Source organism: Neomonachus schauinslandi, chromosome 8 (genome assembly GCF_002201575.2).
Source record: "Neomonachus schauinslandi chromosome 8, ASM220157v2, whole genome shotgun sequence".
In the NCBI taxonomy this organism is placed as follows: domain Eukaryota; kingdom Metazoa; phylum Chordata; class Mammalia; order Carnivora; family Phocidae; genus Neomonachus; species Neomonachus schauinslandi.
In genome coordinates, this window is record NC_058410.1 from 96,790,319 (window position 1) to 96,810,636 (window position 20,318).

General features: G+C 34.1%; 1 protein-coding gene across 1 annotated transcript in view; it reads right to left on the minus strand.

The window, feature by feature from the left end:
* Positions 1 to 20,318, minus strand: part of TINAG (tubulointerstitial nephritis antigen) — an 89,196-nt gene that overhangs the window by 53,607 nt on the left and 15,271 nt on the right. Inside the window, exons 5-9 of the mRNA XM_021692075.1 lie at positions 11,426 to 11,549; positions 7,784 to 7,934; positions 5,253 to 5,433; positions 3,721 to 3,766; positions 442 to 565 (exon numbers count right to left, since the gene is read on the minus strand). Coding sequence (XP_021547750.1) covers positions 442 to 565; positions 3,721 to 3,766; positions 5,253 to 5,433; positions 7,784 to 7,934; positions 11,426 to 11,549 — 626 coding nt within the window. The remainder of the gene's footprint in view (positions 1 to 441; positions 566 to 3,720; positions 3,767 to 5,252; positions 5,434 to 7,783; positions 7,935 to 11,425; positions 11,550 to 20,318) is intronic.

Sequence of the window (20,318 nt, forward strand, 5' to 3'; positions counted from 1 at the left end):
AAATGCTTACAGAAATACAAAAAATAATCTTGTACTGAAATAAAAGTGACCCTATTCTTTCTTCCTGCTAATCGCTACCATTCGTAATTCCATCTAAAACCTTCTCACCAAATCCTAATATACTTTGGATTTGTACCCTTCCCCTGCTATGCCATATGTAGAATTTATTCCAATAATATATTTCCCTGTCCTTAAAACAGACTTTTAGAACACACTCACAACTGAGAGATAGGAAATGATCATCTTTTCCAGAATATTGAGTTACCCTTTAACCAGACTTTAAAATAATGACTAAATAGTGCCAAGGTTTGGATACTTTTTAATTTGTATGGAACTCTCTCATACCAAGGAAAATTCTGGTACCTGTATGCACTTTATACACGTATGTTTTGTTTCATTTCCCAAAAGCATTAAATGAAGATTTTTAAGAAATTGCCTTACCCAGTGAGTTTGACAGCGTGTGTCTGGAGCTTTTGATATTTGCTTGACTCTTCATTTGTTCTGGTAACATGTCTATATATCCCTGTCTTATAATGGAAGAAATCCTCATGGACTTGCATTATGGCTAAAATAAAACCCAACAGAATGAAACAGTTTGAAACAAATCTCTTTAAAAATCTCTAGAAATTCTCACAGAACAATCAATGGTTAAATTGCCAGGAGGAGAATCTAAGAAGGGACTTTGCAATTCAGCCTAATTCTCTTTCCTACTTGATTTAATTGCTGCAATTTTTGTTGTTGTTGTTTTCTTATAAAAACAGCTTTTAGCTATTTAGAATATTACTTAAGTACACATTATTTCTTTAAAACACCATCTATTCTTAATTGACAGAGACACTATTACCAGGAATTGAAACCCTTGCAGAGAAGCCCCACTGCACTTGGCTAGTGATTGCTGTTTCTCCATTAACCTTGAACTTCACCATGAGCCTCTTAAAACTCCAATTAAGCTAGCAGTGAAGGGTGAACCTAGCAAACAGGACTTAAAGTAATTGTCCTTAATCCTTGGAAGTAAATACAAACGTTTCCTTGGCGAGTTTGAATAAAAAATAAGAATACTCTGACAAGATTTCAACCTCCCAGCTCCGGAGAGCTAAGCCACTGCTGTATTCTTTAGAAAGTAAGAGCTTATATTTGATAAAGCTCTCCTTCATTCCCTCACCTAGATTACTTCTTTTCTGTATCGTGTGCTGCTTTGTTGAAGGGCTTGGACAATTCAGGGTGAAGACTTTAAACTTCTAGAAGACATGAATTAAAAATATTTTTAGTTGGGACTAGATAAGTATACCTTGGTAAGTGCACAATGCTTGTCTATAATTAGTTTGACATGTTTTTTAAATAAAATAAAAACTAAGGTCACAAGCATTTGATAGATCCTAAAATGAAGCTTCTATTCCAAAGTCATATATAACTTTTTAATGTTCCACCTTTTATTTCCTTTTTTAATGTTTCATGCCTTTTCTGATGCTCTTTAAATATTCTCAAAAGAGGTTAAGTCTTCTTTATCTACTTTAAAATACATCTCCCCAAAAATAAATAAATAAAATACATTCCCATAGGATTTTAAGAATTTATATAACTGTACTTTACACAGACCTTGTTTTGTTCTCTTTTCAGCGCCTAAACTTATTTCTAATTCTACAGATTTTAGAAGAATGCACACCATGTTATTTATCCAGCATCCCATTGCCTTTTACATTCTTTTGTACTGAGAGAGGAGAAAATGCCGTATGTTAGCCCAGGCAACGCTGTGCAGACAAACAAGTTGCATCTACAGCAAGATGAGTCAACCAGCACTTGTATAAATGTGAAGATACTGCTAGGGGTTTTTCTCCTCTATAGAACCATTGACCCCTTAAGCTCTTCTCAACTCTCCCTAAGCATCAGGAATAAAATGTACACTTCATTGCTGAGAAACAGTACCACCTGAAGAAGTGTGGGAGAGAGACCATCACAATTAACTTGAAGGGGGCTCTTTGCTTCAGTTTCTGACACCAAAACAGACTTGATGAACCCATAAAGATTAACTACATAAGTTACTGTAGTGCCATTTTACTTTTGGAAAGCTTCAGCAAACATATTACACAGCATTATAACAAGGCTATGGGCGAGATGGAGCCCACCTTGATTGCAGTTCTATCTCCTGCTCCTGGCTCAGGCTGGCAGGAGGTACGTTCTTGACAGATGTGTTGAATAATTTGGATTTCAACTTTACTATTTTAAAATGTTTATCTTTGATTCTTACTGTGATTCTTACTTTTTATTATTTTTTATTTATTATGTGAAATTCATGAATATTTAAGTACTTGACCATAAAATAAACCTCACGGGCTCTCAATTTTAAAGAATTATGATCCAAATTTCTTCTGACTGATTAAAAGACAGAGAGAAACTTGAAACAGTACTACAATGACTTGAAGATTCAGAGGGCTTAAATAACTTGCCCGAAGTCATTTAAGTAGCAAATGCCAAAGGTGGAATTTTGAATTCAGCCTTGACTTAACAACACTTTTGCTCCTTTAAAATCGTCACACGAACTTAACTTATTGAAGCATGCATGTAAATTACATGATTCCCCCAGTCTTATAACAGCCAGTAAAAATTACATAATTACAAGGAAAAAGTTCTCTTCATTTGTTTGTGTTTTGTTTAAGGTCCCAGGATTTTTAGAATTCAATTCAGGACATGTTTAGTGTAAGCTCTAGTTTGTCGATAAATGTTAAGTGGTGATAATGATCAATAAAAATATTCCAACACAACTTAAAAATCCATGGTTTCTGCTAGAGGTCAGCGCTCAGAAAAGCAAAAGTAGATGCTGGCCAATAATTCCTTAGGTATATATCAAATGTTTTACATTTAATTTTGGTTAATTTAGGTTGATTTGGTTCATTCCACTGCACTGATAATAGATTTGGGGCCTTCACATGTTCACAACCTGAATTTCCATTTTAGGCCTCGCTGGGTCTGTTCTTCCATGCTCTTCAAGGCAATGTTTAGTACAGGAAACATACTCTATGAACTTATCTTCTTCATCCATTGCAGTGGTGCAAAATAAAATTCAATAGGGAAGCAGAGGAACTACATATCAGAGATGATATCTTAAAAATGAAAGTCAATGTAAACTCGGTATATTATTTTCTTATGTACTGCTAATTTACTATCCATAACACATCTACAAAACTGATCAAAATAAAAGGCATTTTATAAAACACAAAAATCACACTGACTTATTTAATTTATTTTGAGTTTATGGAAAAAGGAAAATATTTAGATTTTTTCCACTGCTAAAGCTTGATTTGTTTTCAATCCATTACCTAATACCTTTAAAATGAAGGTGAGGAAATTTCTAATACTATGTGTGGTCCTTAAGTATAGACTGGATAATTAAATGAGCTCCACTACTTAGCATTCCATGTTTGACTGTCGGCTTGGCCCATGATCACTTTTGGAAAGACTTAGCAGACTTTCATCAAATGTGTTATTAATATTTAGGAATTCAATTTATGAATGTGTCTATCTTCTTAAAATAAAATGGCAGATAATGAAGGTATTAGGTAAACATATATCCTATAATTGTACTGACCTTAGAACTGTTGAACCTTTATTGAACACTCTAAAAGTAAAAATTTTCTTTTATTCAGCTCCTTTTGCATGAATTAAAAGATAATATTGTTTATTAAAGAAATAAATAAGACACAACCATATTTCACTCAAGCTTACCTTGTACTGGTCCATTTTGCATGATTTCTTTCATAATCTCAGTTTCCTAGAAGGAAAAGTATCAATGAACATTGTTATCAGACCTATTTTCTATTGGTATCTATATCAGATCTGTTATCTACCTATATTTATTATCAGACCAAATGTATTGTTTGGTGTATAATGTTAGGTGCCGTATCATCAATTTAAGAATTATACAATCCAATGTGCCTTGACCACTTATAATTTACTTTTAATCATGCCTTGAAATACTCACATAAAACACCACATTGATCAAGTTGCTAAAGACAAGATGCACCCATTTGTTTCACTGACTTTTACCACTGGTAATAATTTTGGAATGAAGAGGAAATTAAATAATAGCTTTTTCTGGTCATAAAAAAAAATAATTAACTATGTTTTATCAGTGGAGACTTTGTCATCTCCATTCTTTTGACTATGAGAACCCCAGATGATTGTTTAGTGAGGTTCCTCAGTGTGGCTATAGTATATAAATATCTCTATGTTGTCACCCACTGTGTGATCAGCCCTTAGTTAAAAGGCAGGTCATTCGTTTTTTCATTTGTTCATATATGTGCATTGATCACAGAGTATATACCAAAAACTAGAACAGAAACAAATATTGACCCTGTACCTATCCTAAAGGAATTTACATTTTGGTAGAGTAGAAAGACAGTAGCACAACTAATTGCATTATGATGTAATAAGTTCTATTACATAATGAGATAAGCACAAAGTTCCCAGGGATGCAAATGAAAAAGAAAAGTAATCCCATGTAGGAGTCAAGAAAAGGTCACAGAGAAGATGAGGTTTTGACCTGGGCCTTCACCCATGTGTTGGATTCTACCAGACGGAAATAGGTGGGATAACCACATGGGTCAGAGGAATCATCACCTGGCTAAGTAGAGAAGCATGAGAGAGAATGATGTGTCTAGGGAGCAGACAGTAGTCCTGTTTATCAGGAGCATTTGGAGCAGGTGGAGGGGCATATGCAGGCAGGACAAAAGTCTGTAAAGGCAGTAGATCAGATCAAATCACAGAAGACCTATATGCCATGGTAAGAATACTAAACCGTATTCTGTAGGTAATTGAAAGCCACTCAAGGTTCAGATATTCACTGAAAGTGAGGTCTGGGTAACACTGATATGATGGAGTAAAATTTGTCCAGGCTTTCAACATGAAAAACTAGACTCTAAGGAGTCATTTCCCCTTTATGGCTATGTCTACTTCAATTATTTTGTGGACTAAGGCAAAGGATTGACACAATGAGCTACTACCACCAAGTGAAAAAGGTCTGATTTAGCTTTTATTTGTCAAGTATGTAAATATATATCATATAATCATTCATGCTGCTAATATTACAAAGCTCAGAAATCTGAGAGTCTTTAATGGACACTTTAAGAATATAAACAATTATATCTGAAAACTAGCATTATTTTAGAATATAATAGCTTTTAAATAGTTTAAATAATAGTAGAGCTCTGTCTTTCTGAGAAAGTTAACCATTGTAAATTCTTTCCATTTAGACTTACGTTGGAGGAGACTCTGTATGGAGGAGAACATTGGTAGATCCTGTTCGATTTCTCGATGTTGTTGGGACATGGCTTGGTGGCATGCCGTTTTCCCCGCCCATCAGACCTACTTGCCATGGCGCAGCCATAATTGGTAGCATTTTGGTCCTTGAAAAGTGGATAGCATGCATGGGATACCAGTCTATGAAGAATAAGTAAAGAAGTAATATTTAGGAAAATGCCATAATATCCTATCTATGTGCAATTTTACTGAAAATTTATAAATTTTCCTGACTGCTTACATGTGTAACTTTCAAAATGTGAATTAATTCCAACATACCAGTTCAATATATTATACTCTTCCCTGCCCCTTCATTTTTATTATAATTTTAAAAGTCTCATTTCAACTCATTTTAATAAATAATTTATCTACAGTACAGAATTTCCTGAAGATGAAAAGTGACTGTCAATAAAATCTGTGGTAATATTAATAGGGGAAGGACTTCATCCTGCATCTATAATTATAATGTAGAAAAGCCAAGCTTAATGTGAAAAAGACAATTTTATTATGTTGAGATGGGGTATTTGATCAATGAAGTAAGTTTTGTAATTAAGGCTGTTTTGTTCTTGGTTTTACTTTTACATTTTTATTGAGTTAATAAATATCTCCTCATAAGATTTCAATTATTATGTTTCTATGGTTCATGATATTTTGGGAGAAATACCATACAATAAGATAGTGTTAAAAGTTAATAGAGTAGAAAGTTGTCAGACACATACAATGCACAAAAGATAAAATAATTTTGATTTCTGATTTTGAAACTGAACATAGAAAAGTACAAATTATTTGGTACCAAAACTAATGTAATTTATTGAACATAGAAGAAGATCATAAGGAAAATAAACCATAAAATTGACTTTATATATATTCAATATGAACTGGCCATAGAAGTACCAAATAAGATTGCTTCAGAAAGGGGTGCCTGGGTGGCTCAGTTGGTTAAGCGACTGCCTTCGGCTCAGGTCATGATCCTGGAGTCCCGGGATCGAGTCCCGCATCGGGCTTCCTGCTCGGCAGGGAGTCTGCTTCTCCCTCTGACCCTCCCCTCTCTCCTGTGCTCTCTCTCATTCTCTCTCTCTCAAATAAATAAATAAAATCTTTAAAAAAAAAAAAAAAAGACTGCTTCAGAAAAATTCAATAGTGTTCAACAGAGTAAGAGAATCTGAGCAAGGAGTGTGATGGAAGCAAAACCATTAAAGACTATAAACACTTCAAAAAATTCTTGCATTAAACATACTGCTTTGGGGTAATGAGTGCCATTGATTGAATTGTGTCACCCAAAATTCATGTGTTGAACCCCCCAACGCCAAATGTGATGGAGTTTGGAGGGGCGTTTGAGAGATAATTCACTTTAAATGAGGTGATGAAGGTGGGGTCCTCACACTGGCATTAGTGTTCTTATAAGAAGGGGAAGAGATACAAGTACTCTCTTTCCACCACGTGAGCACACAACAAGAAGGCAAATGAGAAGAGGGCTCTCACGAGGACTAAATCAGCTAATATCTTGATCTTGGACTTCTCAGCCTTCAGACCTGTGGGATATAAAGTCCTATTGTTTAAGCTTCCCCAGTCTATGGTATTTTGTTACGGTAACCTAAGCAGACCAACACAGTAAGATTTAGTTGGGTCTCAATGTTAATTTATATTTCTAAGATTCTAAAGGGTATTAATTTTTGTCATAGTACAAAACAGAAGCCAACCAAGCACTATTATATCAGGAAGGTATCAGCCCAAGTTGTTCGTTTTAAGCACTACATTATTAAGCAAAATGTATGACATTTTTTTAAAGAAATTTGTTGCCACCCATCAATATCTGACATCCATGCTTTCATAGCACCTGACTGTTCTATAGCAAACCAAGAGGACTCAGTGGATGATAAAAGGACAGGGGAGCAGCACATATGTATACTACTAGTTATCAGCTGCAGTTTCCTTACCCAAATAACTTAGCTTTTAAGTAGATTAGCTTTCACAGTAGATATGAGGATGCAGTAGGTATTACTACATGAGAGTAAGGAAATACAGCCTGCCTTCTCCCATCAAATGGGGCAGTGACACTTAATGATGTTGATAAGTTGAGGCAACCATAAATTCTTTATTTTATTCATCTCATTCTTAATCTAATTTTTACCTGGCATTATCCATCTACCTGAGTAACGAAAGACTCAGCAAAGGTATCAGCAATATCAACTACTCTATTCCCATTGAGACTCAGTAGAGCCATTTAGCTCAGAGCAACAAGAAGACAATGCTTACTTGAGTCTTTCCATTAATTTAGTGAGGAATGTATACATTCTTCAAATAATTGCTTCCAATAGTGTATAATCTTAGTAGATACCAAATATAGTGTATATTTAAATGTAATGCACATATTTATCTAGATGTAGCATATATATATCTTCAGTAAAAATCTTGCAATTTATTTTTTTCCTTATTGACCCCAAACAGAACTTATAAGAATCCTAGAAACATATGTTGGGCAGCTATTTACCCACGTTTTCTCAGGAACCACCAAGCCCTATCGATGCTTCCACTATTGCATCCATGTCGGTTCTTGGCACAGCAGGAGATCAGATTTTGAGGGGATAGATTGGCTGTGTATCGACCTTTGGACTGAATTGCTATTCGGTCAGCTGCCACACCTGTTTCAAATAGAATACTCATTAATATTCAAGTGGCACATGACATTTTTAATAATTTACATAGCCCTTTTTTTGAATCCTAGTCTTCAGAACCTAATGTAATTTAAAATTAAAAATGAATGTCATTAATATATCTCTGTATTCCAGCAAAGTCAACTGGGTCATAATTTCAGTCATAATTTTTATCCAATTTTGGTATTGTTCAATTGTCTTATCGACTTCAAAGACTTTTCTAGTCTCTTGTTCCTTTCATGTTCTATACACTTATGAATTTTTCATTAAGAAATCTGTCAAGTAAAATTCCTCGAGGGCAAGAATCATATCTCATTTACATTTGTAACTACTCCTATACCTCACATATAGTCATGGATAAATATATAACTTTTGAAATGAGTACAACTAAATGGAGGAAATCAGAAAAAACTTATCATAGAAATACCAACTGGAAATTCATCCATGTTAATCTGATATATTGGAATAAACTGAATCCTTGGTTTTTAAACCAGTATCGAGGTTAACCACTCTGAAAACCATTCATAACCTAATCTATACTACTATGAATCTTATAAAATATCTAAAAACAACATAGCACATATTTATTCTCATAATATTTTGAAAATTATGATCCTAATCTTATTACATAGACATGGAATTCACCTTGTTTATACTTGATATAAATTTATAACAATATAAAATTCCCATGGTGGTTGTTAATCAGTTCATTCCTTTTCCCAGCACATATTTATTGACTGCCTACGAGGTGAGAGGCACTGTACTAAGCACTAAAAATTACAATAATGAACAAGAGTCACAATGCTACCATCACAGAATAATAAACTAGGGAAAATAATCCACCAGTAGCAGAAAACTATTTATGCTATCTTTTTGATATGAATGATGAGATCATGGGAAAATTTTGGTACAAATTTTTGTTGTTGCTGGATGGCTGGTATAGTTTGTTCTTGATATTTCAACTTAGTTACTTTTCATTAAAGGCAACAAAGTTGTAAACTTTTTTTTATTCATCCAATTTTCTCAGAAGAAGTTATAGCTTTTGCCCATCAAAATTGTCTGTATACTGGAACTTCTCAAGGTGCTAATTTAGAATTATTCTAAAATAATTCATTACATATATATTTCTGTATGTACAGGGTTTTTATGTAACTACAGCATATGTACAATTCTGTAGTGCAATTTTGGCACATTTTAAATGCTCAATATCTGTTCAATCTATAACCTCCTACTTCCTTCTCGATTCCCACCTCTTACTGTGTGGGGATATATTTTATAAGAGCAGATGACATTCTACTATGACCTCTGCTAGTCTCAAGAAATTAACTCCCTCTTTCGTAGAAGAAAATAGAAAATTTCTGATGTTTTGACTTTCAGTACAATGGTTCAGAATCCAATGTCAATTTGAAAATGGTAGTGTAACTATTATCTAGTTCAAAAACCACTTGGGACAGCAGCAGTCATGGAATCAGTAACCTGGCTTCCAGGATCATTTCTGAGATAGGATAAGTCATTTTATCTACTGTAACTCTTCTATAAAACCAAAGGCTTGAAAAATTTGACCTCTAAGATCCCTCCCAGCCCCATGAATCTGTAGATTTCAACTTAAGGATAAATATTTTAAATTCCAACGGGACACATGTTGTTCTTCTCAGACATTTCTCAATCTCAGTGAGTGTTTAATCCAAATTCACTTGAAATACTTAAGAATGACTCAGCTCAGCGAATTGTTTCCCACCCTCGTTTTGAAAACTGTTATTGGCTTTTACCTCTGAGACACACTCTACCATTTCCCCTGCTTATTTATTCCATCTCTACATTTGCCTCTGACAAGCATCACCCACCCCCCATTTCAAACTCTTTCACCTCTTCAGCTTCTGACATCGTCCTTGAATTGTATTTGGCTGCATACCTATTGTTTTATATATGTATATTTTTAAATGTCTTCTTTATTCCATTTAATAGCTTTTAGCTTCTTTGAAAAACATTTTTTTTCTTATTTTAACTATTACTTTCTGATGTAATTATCTGGATCTTTAAAAGAACCTAGTTTATTCTTTTCTTTGCTTAACATACTCAGAAAAAAATAGCTTAAGCCTAAATATAAAACCATGTCATCTGAAACCTCAGAAGTGTTGAAAACCCTCTTTCTGGTGTTTTGGTGAATTAGGTAGGTGGACAAATCCAGACATAGCCCTGGGCTGAGGCCATCAGTGGGACTGTGTCCTGGGGACACCAAAGTACACCATCCAAATCAGGCTAGCAAGTTACTCTCACTATTTAACCAGCAACATCTTTCCTAAGACATCTTCAGAATACTGGTGTAACTTCAATTTAAAGCAAAATTCTTATATATCACCTAAGAGGTGTAATACATTAACCACATGAACATAAAATGACAAATGTTTTATCTGATTAAATATCTCCCTATCCATGTGAAACAAGGCTCAAACAGGTCCCCCGTGTGGATTGCTAGTAAGTGAGGACAAATATCAGAAATCCAGAAAACATTTGTTTTAGAGTGAGAAGTAGCATAGGCTTAATAGATAAAGCCATTCCAGAAGTAAGCTTGGCCAAAGGTACCATTTCTAGAACAAACTAGCTGACATATGAAGCAATGATATTTGGACAATTATATCAGTAATTTTCTGTCCAAAATAGTATCACGCTTCAGAGCTGGCTTCTCTGTGAATCTATGTCCCTATTTTACAATGCTTTCTGTGCTAAGACTTTAGAATTCTGAGCACTGTTGGAATTACCTTCAGAGCCTAGAACATAGTTTTATGAAGATCTTTGATAGTAGTCAATCAACATCATGTTAGGTTATTTGCTGGAATATAATTTAGAGACCAAATCTTAAGATTAACCTGAGTATTGATTTATTGGACCTGTGAATTTATATGAAAGTAATTATAAAAAGTAATATTCCTCACACTTTTGAAGTAACAGCAATACTAATTTGGAAGCTACTCATAACTTTGGAGTCAAAAGCTACAAATTTGCTTTCACCTAAAGTGATAAAACCCATTTAATCCATTATTATTTTGTTCTGAAGTGTTTCTTTACATCAAAGTAGTTTAATAATAAGGTATATTTTTGAAAATTTATAAAGAGAAAAGAATATAAGAATCATATAAGTATGTGTAAGTTCATATTAGTATTACAGATATTATGAATAAAGACATACGTTATACTCTTCTTATCATCTGGCCTTAACTCTCAAAGGACAAACAAATTTTGGCAACTTTTCTTTGTTGCTCTTTTGATTTATTCTCCATTTAAAATTACACCCTAAAAATCAAGACCAATTTTCAGAGTGAATATGGATTTTTATATAATGTTCAGGCTGCTTTCTCTGGCTCTTAATTGGCCAAATGTTAATATTTCAAAATTCTGAATTTCAAAATCTTTTAATTACTGTCCCAGAATCTTGACTTAAAGGGAGAATCATAAGGAAGTGACTAAAATGACTTTATTACTTGCAGTAGAAAATGCCCACGATGCAGCACAATTTTTTTGATCCAATGGGCCATGAGTCCATCCAGGCCATTTGTAAGAAGCAATAAAAAACTCTGGAAGATCAGTTGTTTCACGTAAAGAAGCCTAAGGAAGAGAGGCAGACGTCAGATGTCTTCAAAGGTATCCCACTAACCATTATAAGAAAATGCCATGATCTTTTATAATATTTATCATTATTTTTTTAATTTCATACATTCATGTTTTCTGAATGACATCCCTGAAAGGTATTAGTAGTGTAGGATTTCTATTTCATATATGTTTAAAAATAATTCAATGCAGGGAATCTTAACACAGAGCAAAATCATAAGAACAAGATGTAGAATTTTTTCTGAGTTACCATACAGTGCAATAATTTTAGCCAATGTTTCTATCATCTTGAATGAGAGCTGGGGTCACCCATATGTAAGAAGACATGGTGTTATTTAAATTTGGCCTCAGAAATAACATTTACTTTTATGTCCCTTCTTATGTTAGAGAGTGTGATTCTGTATGAAGTTAATGAAGTTTCAGCTGCTGTCTTTCCAAGAAGGTAAATTAAATGTTATGGACCTTTCTCCGTTCAAGTCACTCAAAGAAAATCTCAAACATAATACCCTATTTTTTTCCCAAACTTTTCTACAGAGTGATAACTTTCACTTCCATAAATAATAAGGACTCAACCCAAATAAGGATTTTGTTTATTAATTTTTATCACTTATACACACACATTCACATACATCATTTTTGAGAGGGTTTTAAAGTTTTCAATTTTTTTCTCAATATCTTATCTTCTCAATAGCTCTATGTTGTGTAATCATGGCAAATATTATTTACTCTATTTTACGAATGAGGAGACAAACTTCTAAAAGTTAAATGACATGCTAAGGTTAAATAAGAAATACCCCTGAAACCAGATCCAGGTTTTAGAATTCTTAACACTAAGCTCCTTCTATCATTTTCTTACCCTATCAGAAATACATCGATATTTTGCAACAAAAGTAAAATGTCTATAAAAGCTAAAATTTTATCTATTTAAAAATATTATGATTATGCTTTCCATTAAACAAGTTGGGCTACTGATCCAGTATCTTGCAAACAAAATTACTTCTGACAAGTATATAATTGCTTCAGAGACTAAAGGAAGATTTGGAATTTACATGTCAGCTTGAAAAGGTATCCCTCCAAAATATTTATAAATTTGAATTTTAATGAGAGAGTTCAGTTTTGATGAACTAGAAAGAAACTATTATCACCCAATAAGAAAGTTATTAAATCCTGAGTTCCATTACTAAAAACACTGCTATTTAGATGATGGAAGAAAAGTACAGAAAATGTCAAGCAGATCACAGTAGAGTGCCTGCATGATACTTTAAGAGCAGTATCATGGAAATCCAGGTGATGTTAGATCTTTATGCCATTAGACTGACCACACTGCAGAAACCTAGAGTTGGAGCAGAATAAATTGACTGCTCTGAATAGATAGTTCCAGAGAGATAGATTCACTCTCCAAAGGAATCTTTCTAACTGCGATGGAAATACACCTATCTTATTAATTACTGATACCTTCCAACTTTATTGTCATTGCCTTATCAGTGTGCATTTAAACATTTATAGTACTAAGTGCTCTCAAGTTTCCAGAAAAACAGATGCAGTGCTGGTTGTTACTTTATCACTTTATAATTTAATAAAATAGATAGGATATTTTCCTTCTACTCTATTGAAGCAATAAAGATATAACTATTACATCAAACACATTTCAGCCTGGTTGAGTTATTTAAAATTTGACTTTCATATGCCCAAACCTACCAGGATGCTTTGCACATAGGAGGTATTCAATAAATATCTCATAATGATGAGGAAATATAGATCTAATTGGTGGGTTTCATCTCTTAAAAAAAAATGTTTTTCTCCCTTAGGCACATTAAATTAAATTATAAATATCAGTCTGCTTTTGTTTTTATGATTTATTGCCTAAAAAAATACTAATGGTTCATCTTTCTCAATAAGATAAGACAATAGAGAAATAACAAGCAAAATGGCATTTTTATTGAAAACATACTTACCAACCCATTAAGCCAGATCCAATTCAAAAAGATCACCTATTGGATCTTTCAGAATTTTTATCATTTATTTAATATTGCTTTTCCTAAAAATAAACCCATAGGATTTGAAGATCAACAGGCACATACTATGTTGCAATTTTATTCTTCTTATGATATCAGATAATCTGATGTAATAAACAAAGAGCAAATCTTATATCCCATTATTCCATAATTATTGCATGCCCCTGTAAAGTAAGAGTGTTTTTAAGGGCTTATAAATAAAGGTAAGCATCACAGAATAATAGCTTTTAGGAATTGGTAACACAAGTTTGGCTTCAACGCATACTTTTTGTGTGTGTATGTCAAAAAGATACCTTAATAAAGCAAAAGAATCAAGAGTATCAGCTGAGAGTGACAGAAATTTCAAAGTGACAGTGGCTTTTATTTTTAAAAGGATTTACACAGTGGTATATGGGCATTTTTAATTCTTTCAACTGTAAAGCTAAAAAAGTTTGTCATAATCTAGTCGTATTTCCAAATTAACATTAGTCAAATTTGAGGTTAAATTTGAACAGTCTCCCTGCTTCAATATTCCTATTTAAAATTAGAGATTAAAAGTATTGTGAATATAAAAATTAAAGGCAATGGTGAACACTGGAGAATTTTTTACAGTACTTCCTGCATTTAATTGAATGAAAATCTCTGAAAGAGTAATGCAAACATAATCACAGAGCAGCTTGAGAACACTCTAGTCAAATTCTGGACATTCTGGACATTCTTACTCTGAGCCCATATCTCCACAATATCCACCATGTGAGTGACCGCCCCTATCTCTAGCTGCACTTTCCTCCACTTAAATTTGGATAATCAGAGTGACCTGAGAATCAAAAGAAGGCAACAGAGAATATCATTCTGTTCTGCCCTTCACAATCCAAGGCCATGAATACCAAGAAATTTCTTCTAAACTATTTGATATTAGAGAGGATAGGGCTAATTTACTGGTTGCAAATGGCAAAATGAATTTTTCACCTTCAACGGTATTTGTCTTCATGTTTTTAACTCTGGAAGGATTAGCTTGGATATTTCTCTAGTTTCGATTTATAGGGTAATTTACCTAATTATCTATAAATATCAATATTTCATGATCATACTATGGCAGGTAATGCTAATTCTTTTTTAATCCTTCCCTTTTCATAGGATTTCCCCTTATTCATAGAAATAACAATTTTAGCTCATCACATGCAGCTCAGAAAAAATGACCGCATTCCCTAGTCCTCCTTGACTACTATGTGTGGCCACCTTACTAAGTACTGGCCTCTGGGATATAAGCCAAAGTGTTATTGGCAGTTTCTGAGAACTTTCTTTAAGAGACAAATGGCACTTCACTTTTATTCCTTTTTATTGATTTTCTTTTATTTTCCTGCTAGCAGAAATTATTTTCCTGCTACAGATAGACATGGAGCAGCCTTTTGGAACCACAATAGGACTTTGGATATAAAGACTGGAAAACAGAACAACAAGAAGGAAGTCTGGGTCTCCAAAACCATGGAGTGTAATTCTAATGGAGGACCACCTATCTCCAGATTTGTTGGTGGTAGCCCAATTCTTATGTTATTTAAGCCACTGTCATTTTGAATTTTTGTCTCTCTCAGATGAGCCTAATCATAATTAAAATAGCACAGATATATGATATTAAATTTGCTAGGGAAATACCATATTTCACTGAAGCCAGGACATCATTAACTATAAGAAGCATCCCAATTCTAGAGGCATAAAGAAGTGAAGACAATAAGCATCTAGAAATTGAACTATGATATATCCTCAAATGAGTTTCTTAGAACACTAGTTCTGGGGGAATTGTAATAGATAATTACAAAAGAAGGAGTTGATTAATCTAAAAGTTCTGAAAAACACTGGTTTTGAAAATTAAATAGATTTTTGTCCTCACTGCAATACTTTTTTACAAGCTACCTAAGTGTTGAGAGACTCCAGGAAGTGGAAATCATATTCATGGTTTTAAATGTTCATGACCCAATGCCAAGTATTTTATTTCATCTTATTTCATTTCACTTCACATCCTTTTGATTGTGAAGCAGATCAAAGGACTACTGTTTCCTGGAACATGCTCTGGGAAGAACCATAGTCTAGACTAGATAACCCAGGTTTGGGAATAGCCCAGAGAACAGGTGCTTGTTCTATCAACACACAAACCACCTCAGGAATCCACTTTTCACAGCCCCAGATATTTATTCACAGAGAGGGAAAAAAATAAATTTTCACATTTCTTTTTGGAGATTTGCCTTGTGGTGATCAATTCAGCCCCACAATGTTGTTCAAGTCATGTTCAATTATATCACAGTGTTATGCACCAGATTGCAACTGGTACAGAAAAATAAAACTGAGAACTAAAAACTCAAAAATTGACGTGAGAGATAAGACACTGCCACGAGCTCATTCTGCCACAAGTTAAGCTGAATAAGGAGTGAGGCAGGTTATGTATTTTCTAAGGTTTCTCAAAGGGTGTGGGGTTCCATTCTGGGAAGGAGGGAACGGAGGCCTAAGCACGTGCTTTAATGCTCTTGGAATTTTAAAAATCTTAATTCAGAGACAGTAAGAACTGGCATCATAATCTGTCCCTCGCTCTTTATCTACATAGATGAGAAGTTTCTGAGATGAAGGGAGGAAAATATATGCTTAAACAGACTCCACCATGACATCTGGCTGTGCCCCTCTTATGCAGCATCATTGGCACCTGCATTTTATAAAGTTATTCAAGCCTGATGCCATTTGCCTATGTTCACATATGTGGGAGCTAAACATCACTTTTATGGGGAAAATGGTCATTTTTGTTTCATATTATATAAAGAACCAAACCATATAACTGTGTCCTTCACTTTTCTAGTTAGTGTTTCATTTTTTACAGAGGCTTTTTTTTACAAAGGTGACAAACATATTTGGAGTCAAGCAGATTACTTTTAATCAAATAAAAAATTTCAATAGCCTATGGAGGGTTACAAACTACACTTGGTAATATTCCCTTTGATTTTTTCCAAGGGTACTTCTCATCCCTCAGTACTTGCTATCCTTGAAATATACTTCAGAAAGGAAAAAAACAAATTCCTCCTATTATAACTAATGACAATAGAAATAAATCCAGGGGTACTGGATCTGCCTTCAGCTCAGGTCATGATCCCAGGATCCCGGGATTGAGCCCCACATCGTTGGGCTCCTTGCTTAGTAGGGAATCTGCTTCTCCCTCTCCCCCTCCCTGCCACTTGTGCTCTCTCTCAAATAAATAAATAAATAAGTTTTTTTAAAAAAGAAAGAAATCCATTCTGTCAATACTGAATAGTATCTAGACAATGATCAAGTATTCAGACAATTAAATTTTCATTTCTCATCTCAATGATTGGTGGCTTTAAGAGTTATTATATAATACATAAAATATTTTACTTTAACTTCCAACAAACCATAAACACATTATTTTTCCTGTGTTAGTAATTCCAACTAAAACACACTGAAATCATTCATATTGGGTGACTGGGAAAAGATGTTATACTAGTAACCTATAAGATTGATGAAGAAATTTTTTCAAACATCTGTAACAACTTTGTTCACTTCATTGTTCTCCCTGGGGAATCAACAACAACAAAAGTATCTTAAAAAATTTTTTAGCTGAGACAAGTATAGAAGTGAGCTCTTAATTTCCCCATTTCTGTTTGAAAATAGTATTTTTCATTCAAAATATTTGCAATATTTATAATAGGATAGAACACAGTGAAGCTTCTTAAAGTTATCTCCCAAATTCAAAAGCACTTGAACATTACGTCTGGAAAAACATTCAGGTACAAAGCTGTTGATTTGATTAGATTAGATTTGAATATGATATGACTTGATCTGATTTGATTTGATTTAGGAGCATAGTAGAAGAACTTCCAGGTTCACCAGAAATATGTAAACTCCATCAGGGCCAATAAATCCAGAGCTATACCTTTCTTTATGAAATAAAAATCTCCAAGTGATGAAGCTTTTGATAATTTAGTTCTTACTAAATTAGTAATAAGGAATAGTAGGGAATTGACCCTACTATTCTCCCAAGATTAATCCAAGGGAGAAAAAACAACTTTATATGGTATATGATAACATTTCTGTTATATATGTATATAATGTGGTATATAATAAGCACTTCTCTTTCAGCATTTCATGGACTTCTAATAACCCAACAAGCAAGGTATTACTGCCATCACCATTGCACAGAGGACGAAATGGAGGCAATAAGTGAAAGAGCCAGACTGAGCTCCAAGTGCACTGGCTCCAGAGCTCATGTTCATCATGGTAAATGGAATGGTGCCCACATGGGTAAACACACTAGCTCACACATGCCTATTAACAGACTTCAACTGTGATGTTTCTGCTGGCTCAAAAGGACATGAGTCAATGCCAGGTTTGTTTGCATGCTGTCATAATAATTGGTTGTCTCCATTGTTTTCTTTCTGAGACACTGAGAAAGTTCTGATTTATCCCTAAATATACTTCTGCTCTAGTGTGCATTTTCAGTAGGAAGATATAATGCACCATTACACAAATTTATTTGACCACAGATAGGACACCTTTATTCCTAAGCTTGCAAGATTGCTGGTCTATGGAACACATGTTGAGAAATATTGAAATAAGGGTCAAACCATGTCATAGCCTATTTTGTAGTTTAAGGAGACAAAATTCTCAATAGGCAGAATTTGAATTTCTTGTGGGGAGCTGTAGTCCTTCTGATGGCCAGCTCCCAATCAATCCCATTGTGAATCTATCCATACAACATACAAAGTTTCAATGGAGTGCCAGGGAACGGTTAATTCATCCAACAGTTCTTTTAACACTTTTAGTGTAGAACCATTTAGAACAGAACTGTCCAATCAAGACATCACTCTGAACAATCTCAAACTAAGAAAACCTTCAAAAAAAGGGAAAAGGATCAGGGAAGGAGAAGGAGGCAAACCATAAGAGACTCTTTAATTATAGAGAACAAAGTGAGGGTTGATGGAGGGGAGGTGGGCAGGGGATGGCTTAAGTGGGTGATGGGCATTAAGGAGGGCACTTGTTGTAATGAGAACTGGATGTTATATGTAAGTGATGAATCACTAAATTTTACTCTTGAAACCACTATTACACTCTATGTTATTAACTAACTAGATTTTAAATAAAAACTTGAAACAAACAAACAAAAGAGAAAACCTTCAAGGAAAAAAAAATAGGCATGCATTTCCCAACTAGCCAGCTTTTGTTGACCTGACACCAGACATAATCATTCCAGTGTGGATGAAGTGAGTCTTCATATACAACAAAGAGTTGCATGGTCTGAACAATGTCCCTCTCAGCCTTCTTTTTCCCCTTTTTTTCACTTCCTCTCATGCACTCTACTTGTACACAGGGAAAATAGTAAGTTTATGCTTCCTTTTTGTCTGTCCTCACTTAGGATTGTCATCCAGGAAGGGCTCCCCAAAACCCTAGAGTTAACTTTTTTTCATCCTCCACTATCAACATCTTTCTATTCTCCACTGTTACTAACCACACTCTACAAATATTCATTTGGATTGAATGAATTCATATAGATTCAACAAATCCATTTAGGTCATATCTATATGATCATAGAACTCTTTGTACAATGCCTACTGATATTTCTCTAACTCATGCTCAGCAGATACATTATGGGAATAGTGACTTAACCCAAGGAATGAAATCAGGAATCCAGACAGGGAAGGGAAGAGCTTTCCCAGAAACCAGGAAGGACTCATGGCTCATCTTTCCCACCCCGGATAAAGAATTATATGAACCCCAACTCTCATCCAGGTAACATGGTCAAGGAAAGGAAGATGTTTTGGGGGTGGGAATGCAGTGGAGTTCCTCAACAAAATCATTACCAGTCTTGGCAACTGCCTACCTACCGTAGTTCTACACATAGACCAACCTATGTTGAAAATCATATTAAAAAAAAAAAGTTGGAAAAAAGTGAGGAGAAAAAAGTTATCCAGAAACATATCTACAAAAAAAAAGAACTCATTTTCACTGTACTTTGAGGCAAGTTGATGTATTGAGATATTTTCTATGTAGTCACCAGGCTAAAAATTAACATGTTTTTTACCTCTTTCTGTAGTTCAACTCGGTTCACTTCCTGCAAGTATGTCTTATATTTCTGATTTTTTTATATCTCCAGATATTAGGACAACTCTAATACTCAGAAACTTTTTGAAAGACCCTCAGTCCTCAAGCTACTATGCCCTAGAAATAAGAAGCTATTTCCTTGCCTTACATCATAAGTGGGTAATGGAACTCTTACAGATCAGCCAAATTTTCCTTATTGCTTTCCTGGAATAAGCTGACAACTATATTACACTAATTCATAGCACTCAGCAATTTTAATTCTTCCAAAGTACTAATCATTAGGATTTTTCATTTAAATATCACCACAAAGACTTTCATGCAAACAAATCTCTAGCAGCCAATAAATGACGAATTAGAATTTGACCTCCTTTTCTAGACTGAGGTGAGTGACAACCTCATATTCTCTAGAATATAAAATATTCCAGGTTGCAAAAATTACAGCTTAAAAAGGAAAGGTTAGAAATAATCCAGAGAAAATGTATATAGACACCCAAATGAGTATTTGGGTGACTGGGCCCTTAATAAAAGGGAAAGAGCAATCCTTATAAAGGGAGTGAATTTATTATTTTCTTAAATAATTCTTCCTCTTTTTTTTCCCCCAGTTGGGGATAAAGATGAAAAAGAAAGCATCCAAATAATAATAATAATAATTCTTCCAATTGATCCTATAATTAGG